The sequence below is a fragment of the Pteropus medius genome, unplaced genomic scaffold (genome assembly GCF_902729225.1).
Source record: "Pteropus medius unplaced genomic scaffold, Ma_sr-lr_union100, whole genome shotgun sequence".
Classification (NCBI taxonomy): Eukaryota; Metazoa; Chordata; class Mammalia; order Chiroptera; family Pteropodidae; genus Pteropus; species Pteropus medius.
The window spans coordinates 10,133,209-10,140,025 of NW_024340699.1; the positions used below are offsets into that span (position 1 = coordinate 10,133,209).

At 56.0% G+C, this 6,817-nt stretch overlaps 1 protein-coding gene across 1 annotated transcript in view; it reads left to right on the forward strand.

Annotated features, from left to right (window-relative positions):
- Positions 1-6,817, forward strand: part of FGF18 (fibroblast growth factor 18) — a 32,925-nt gene extending 26,108 nt beyond the window's left edge. The window contains exon 5 of the mRNA XM_039877796.1: positions 6,178-6,817. Within this exon, the coding sequence (XP_039733730.1) occupies positions 6,178-6,444 (267 nt within the window). The 3' untranslated portion in view covers positions 6,445-6,817. The remainder of the gene's footprint in view (positions 1-6,177) is intronic.

The window sequence follows — 6,817 nt, forward strand, 5'->3', positions numbered from 1 at the left end:
TCCCACACAAATCTCTTCCTTTCTCCCGATTCTTCTCTGCCCCACCCCAGCCCCCTCACCCCCGCCCCACCCTCGCAGCCTGCCAGGCAAGAGGATCAGAGGCTGTGACTTTGGGAGAGAATGCAGGGCCCTGATCTCTCCTGGTGGATGTGAGCTCTGGCTGGCTCTGGAGTGGGGGACCCCTCGGGGAGGAGGGGCTCTGGGGCTCCTCGCCTGCCTGCGTGTACCTGATGTCTGGGAACGCGGGACCAGCTGGCCGAGGGCTGGGCTGCAGCGTTGTTTTAACAATCGCCAGGCGTTTACAGCACCGAGCTGCAGCCGGAACCCGGCAGCCTCGTCAGCGCCGGGCCTCACGGTTCTAGCGTTTCAGGAAGATTTTATTACTTTGGAACGGGCAAGAGAGCTGCATGTAACAAATTAGGGCGGGGGCGGGGTGTGCCAGGGACGCTGAGCCTCCACCGATGCTGCTACTCGGCGCCCCGCCCCCCTTTTTCCCCCCCGGTGTGTTTGTGAAGTTCACACACTCGCTTCCCTCGGGTGTTCCAGGGGAAGGCGTTAGGTCTGTGCTGGGTGGAGCCTGCATCCCCTTCTCTCTGCAGGGACCCTCCTCACCCCAAGTTGGATGGGGGTGGGAGGCTTATGCTGGACAGGTGGAGTGGGGTCTGGGCCGAGAGGAGACCCAGATTCCAAGGTGGCCGGTGTCTCCTGCTCCTGGCTACATTTGTTGTACCTTGTTGAGGACAGGTAATGACCTCAGTCCTGGTGAAGCCATGTTTTTGGTTCCTGAATTGGCTAACTCTTATCCCTCTTCCAGGCCGCCATACACTGGGGAGAATATAACAAACAGGCCAAGGACCTGAGCCAGGGTATTGTCCCTTGTTACTTATTAATAATGAGAGTGCTACTAGCCTCTGTTAATTGAGCACCTACGCTCTGCCAGGCACCGAGCAAAAATGCTCCCACCCATCCCTAGGGGGGTGCGTTGGCACCACGACCATCCCCATTTCACAGCCGGGGAAGCTGAGGCGGGGCCACTCCCAGGCACTTGTCCCAGGTCGCACTAGAGCTGGGCGGGATGCAAAGCCCGATTTAGAAAGCAGAGATTCCGGCCGCGCTGCCCACACCAACTGCCGCTTCTCAAAGAGCAAAATAATAGTAATCGCGTAGCGGGATGACGAGTGGTTTTCATTAGTGATTCACTTTCCGCGGCGGGCGCGGGGTCTGGGGCAGGGGCGGCGGCGGGCGGCGGGCGGGCGCGGGTCCCCTGGCCTGGCGGTGCGTTTCCTGTGGCGGCCCGGCCGCTCCGCGTCGGGCGCTTTGTTCTCCTGCCCGGCCGGGCCGCCTCCCAGGCCCAACCTGCCCGCAGTTCGTTGTAGGCTCGGCCTCCTTTTCCTGTTTGAAGGAGGGGCGCGCAGCCGCCAGCCCTGCCCAGTGCGCGCGCGCCCCGCCCTCTGGTCTGCGCGGTTCCCGGCATCTTGACCCCAGGAGAGCCGTCTTGGGGTCAAAAGAGCAGCCCCGTCCCCTCGGGCCGCTCCCCGCCGTCGTCGTCGGCCGCCCAGAGCCCGCCGGCTGGCCGCTGAGTCACCGCTTCCACAGGAGCCGGCTCCGATTTCCTGCCCCCTCGCCCTCTCTGCCATCATTAATATTGGGGACGGTTCAGCTGGCGGAGAGGAGAGGCTTGGCGCAGCCCGGGGCGCCCTCCTCCTCGCTGCGGCTCCCCGCATCATCCCCTTCCAGGCTTCTGTCTTCTGGCCTGGCCTGGGGAGCTCCAAGGGCACCCCCAAATCCACCTGTCCCGATTTTGCCCAGGCAGGTCCCCTTCTTGGCCTCTGCCAGCCCAGTTCCTCTTACTCTGTCTGGCTCCTGCTGCTGGAAGCCGAGCGTCCTTGGGCTGCTGTTCTGTCACAGACACCCTGGCCAGTCAGGCCCTAGGTGCTGGATCACCCTCCTTCCCTAACTCCCGCCCCAGCTGCCTCAGGGCGTGAGTCCCCAGCCTCAGGCTCCACTCCAGGCCTGTCCCCACTGCCCACCCATCGCTTTCTGAATCAGGAAAGTGATCCCCTCGCTCCTGCCCTCTACCCCCAGCTCAGCTGAGAACCAGACCCTGGGGCCTTGCCACCTACCAGGGAAAGGCCACACTCCTTGAGGGAGGCTCTCTGGCCTCACGGCCCTGCCACCAGTCCTAACCTTCTTTATGCCACAGATACATGGCACTGCCAGCCTCTGCTCTGTACGTGCCGTACCCTCCGCCGCGATGGCCCTGCCCTTGTCCATCTGCCCCGAGGCCTGGCTCATCTTTCAACAGCCTCTAGCTTTTCTGACTTCCCCGGGAACCCCAAGCCCCTCACACAGCCCTCCGATCCCAGGCTGCTCTCCTGGGTTGTCACTGGCTGTCTTTGGGCCTATGCCAGTGAGAGCCTCCTGAGGGCCGATTCTGGATCCTTCCATCCTCGCTCTGTGTACCTGTCTGAAGGGCTACCAGAGCACCAAAGAAATAGAAATATGATTCTTGCCTTCCAGGGATTGACCCTTAAGCTACAGCCAGAATTATCCACATCAGGCCGGGGAGTCAGCATGCCCCGACCTTGCGGGGCCTCAGTATCCTCAGCTGTAAGATGGGAGTGATAACGCTGGACATAGAGGCACTTAAATGTTAGTTCCCTTCCCCTTGGAAGCCAGGTCGCTACGTCACCCCTTCACCTGTGGGGACCCTTGGCCTCGGCGGTGTAGGCTCTAGATCCTTTGGAGTGGCTCAACAGGACAGCTTTCTCGGGTGGTCTCGACCAACCTTGCATATAGATGGCCACCGCTGGGCACATCGCTGAGCCCCCGGTAGAGCCTATTCAGGCCCTTGGCATCGCTACTCTCTCTGCTGCACTGGACCAACCATGTGGCAGAGCTGTGCCCTGAGCCCTTGCCTGCTCAGGCAGCCCCTCTTCTTGCCTCCCCACTGGACCCCACATCCATCTGGCCCAGGAGGCGGTGCTTCCTCTCATTCCATAAATAGTTGTTGAGTGCAGAGCACTATGTACTAGGCATTTTCCCCATCTCTGGAGATTGAACCCAGATCGGTTTTTTTTTCTCATCCACTCCCTCCTGTGTGATCACTGGTGAGTCCTCTTTGGGGCAGCAGAGGGCCCCAGCAGGGGGCTTCCTTGCCCACCACCACATCTTTGACTGAAGACTCTAAAACCCGACTCAAAATGCCTTAAGCAAAACCAGAAAATTTTTGGCCTGTATAACTAAAAATGTCCAGGGGTCGTTCTAGTTTCAAGTGATGTCATCAGGATTCAGGCTTCACATCAAGTAGAAGGAACAGGATTCTAGTTTGGGCCTCAAGCCCGGCTCCCCAGTTCTCTTAAGTAAACCCAGACGTGAATGAGCGCGTGTGCCCAGCACTGTGCTGGCTGTTGAACATCCAAGACTTCGCTTCGTGCCGATGTGGCCGTGTCGGCCTGGGGAGGTGTGATGTTTTGATTGGCAGCACCCGCTCCGCCGTACCCTTTCTCCTTGTGGGTATGTCGGGAACTGGACAGAGGAGAAGCGAGCTGCAGGGACAAATGCAAGTTCAAATCCAGGTTCTGCCACTTACAAGCTCTGTGACTTTTTGCCTCTTTGAACTCTTTTTTTTTCCTACCAGGTAGAGTCTACCTCAGTGAGTTAAGAGGATTAAATGAAATAATGGATGTGGAAATGTCTGGCCTAAGGTTGGCAATAAATGCGGAGTGAGTGGACGAGTAGGGAGACCAAGCGCGCCAGGCAGAGAGCCCCAGCGCTCTGCTCACTCTGTCCCCTTCTTGCTATATCCCCAAGAGGGGCTCGTGACTGTCTCTGGGACATTACTCAGGGATCCAGGATGCAGAGTCTGTTTTCTTTTAGAGGAAAACTCTTTCCTGTGTCATCCCTACCATTTCTCTCTTAGGAGAACCTGTGTCCATTCAACCACAAAAGCTCTGGGCACCCGTGTCTTTGGCAAAGGCTGGGCTGAGCTTGAGAGCAACTGAGAAGCAGTCCCCACCTCCTGCCACTCTTGGGCTGATGAGGAGGCAGGCAAAAGGGAAGGAGGGTTGGGTGCCAGGAGGGTCCAGGAGATGGAATGTGTGAGTCCAATAAAGTTCGATGCTTGAATGGCATCTTGAAGGAAGAGGAGGGAATACCCAGGGAGATAGATGGCAGTCAGCGAAGGCTTCCTGGAGGAGGCAGTTACTGAACTGAGCCTTGAAGCATGAAAGCAGTTTTCCAGGCAGGTATTCCAGGGGAAACGGCATGGTGTGGCCTTTGTTCCATTTTCCCTGACTGTTTCATTAAGACTGGCCAAAGGACCTGGACTCAGGTTGGATAGGCAGCTTCCAGAATTATCCATGGGTGCCCAAAGCCCAGAGACCACTCCCCTCTACCCTCCTTGCACATATGCTCTGGCTTCCCTTACTGCTCACCTCGCCCATACTGTCTTGCGTGTATGTCTCCCAGACCCTCCCCGCTGCCTGCTCTGCAGCCTCCTCAAAAGATCTCGTCCTCCAGAGAATGTTTTCTTACCCTGCCTGTCCCTTTCTGCAAAGTTCAGCACTTTGTCTGCAGAGCCCAAGCTTGCCCTCCGCTCAAAGGTGAAGGTTCCTGGAAGCTCCAGCCCGTTTTCCACTTCAAACAAAAGGCTGGAACTCGCACCTCAGTCTCCACGCACAGCCAGACCACTGGGCTTCCAACTTGGCGGGGCATCCGTCCGGAACCAGGAGTGGGCCCGGCCTATATCTGGAGATGTTAGTTGGAAACTCGAGTGCTGCTAATTCAGGCCTTCCAACTTTGTGTGTTTCTCACTCTTCCACATGGAGCAATTCGGCTGTCTCAGGGAGGAGATTCAAAGCCTGCCTGCCACCGCCTTTTGTCCAGATCAGATTCAAGGAAGGAAGCCAAACCGTCTGAACTACCTGGTCTTCAGAAATAATTCAGCAAGTTCCTACTGTGTGCCAGGCTCTCTTATAAACGTCATTCCTCAAAACATTCCTATGACGTAGGGGTCATTGTCCCTGTTTGGTAAGGCAAAGAATTTGAGTTTTAGAGAGTGGAATAAACTAACCTGAGGTGACACCAGAAGTGTTAGAGTTGACTCAGCTTCTGAGTCGTAATCTAGTGCTCCTTGCCTGGTGTAATGTCCCAGGGAGTGTTCACGCATCTGCTGGGGGGCCTCAGATCTCAAACGCAAGGGCACAGGCTTTGCAGTTCGGCCATGCTCAAACTCTTATTTTGGGAGGCCCCCACCCGTCTTGACACCAAACATTAAAATGTACCACGTGCCACATTAAATGTAATTTACTTTTAACTATATCACAGTGGCAGTTGAGTTGACTTCATGTCAAGTTTTGTGCACCTCTGTCGGGCCACCTTTCTATTGTAAGTGACGGAACACACTCTCAACTGGTTTAAAGGAAATGAGATATTACTGGCCCACGTAACTGTGACATAAGTGGAGTTTCGGATGCGGGCCAGTCCAGAAGCTAAAGGATATGACCAGGACTTGGTTTCTCTTATTCTCTTGCTCTTGACTTTGCTTTCTCCGTGCAGGCTTTGTCAGTCTCTCTCCTGGTTACATGGCTGCCTTCACCTGGGCCTTACGTGTTCCCCAGGCTTTAGTCAGCCTGTGTTTTGGGGCAGCGCTTATACAAGTGTCTTGAAGAACATTGATGGGAGGGCTCAGGCCACGTGTCCAGCTCTGCACCAATCACAGGAAATAGTGTTTTGATTGGTTAGATCGAGCATCACGTGTACGTCTTGGAGAACACTGATTGGATGGCTCAGGCCACTGTGTCCAGCCCTGCGCCAATCACAGGAAACAATGTTTTGATTGGCTAGATGTGGGTATCTTGTTCTGCTGGAGGTGAGGTAGAAGCCCCTGGCTACTGGGTGGAGAGTGGGGAGGGGATGGATCTCTGAATAAGAGGAGTCTGTTACCTAGTTGATGCATGAGAAAGGATACAGGGGACCATAGGAAAAGTTCACTCCGCAGATCCAGGAAGTGAAATTGCTGAGGCCACAGCCTGGATCAGGTTCTTTCTACTCCGCTGCCTCCAGCCTCGGCCACCGGCCTGTACCCCGCCCCCTCCCCCCAGCCCCTGCCCCTGTAGCTGTGGCTTCAGGCCTTCCCTTCCCCTTCTCACCTCCTTCTCTTCTCCCCACCCGCAGCCTGATGGCACCAGTAAGGAGTGTGTGTTCATCGAGAAGGTCCTGGAGAACAACTACACGGCCCTGATGTCGGCCAAGTACTCCGGCTGGTACGTGGGCTTCACCAAGAAGGGGCGGCCAAGGAAGGGCCCCAAGACTCGGGAGAACCAGCAGGACGTGCACTTCATGAAGCGCTATCCCAAGGGGCAGGCAGAGCTGCAGAAGCCCTTCAAGTACACCACAGTGACCAAGAGGTCCCGGCGGATCCGCCCCACGCACCCAGGCTAGGCGGCCCCCCGTGGCCCCCCGAGGTGGCCCCGGCCCACACTCACACTCACAGAGAACTGCATCAGAGGAATATTTTTACATGAAAAATAAGGAAGAGGCTCTATTTTTGTACATTGTGTTTAAAAGAAGACAAAAACTGAACCAAAACTCTCGGGGGACGGGGAGTGATAAGGATTTTACTGTTGACTTGAAACCCCCTTTGACAAATGACTCACGCAGAGGGACTGTTGTCAACGCATAGGTGCTTGTCTCTCTAGGAACAGACAACCTTAAACTTGTCCCCAGAGGAGGACTTGAATGAGGAAAACGACACTCTGAGAAACCAAAGTCCTTTTTCCCAAAGGTTCTGAAAGGAAAAGAAGAAAAAAGAAAG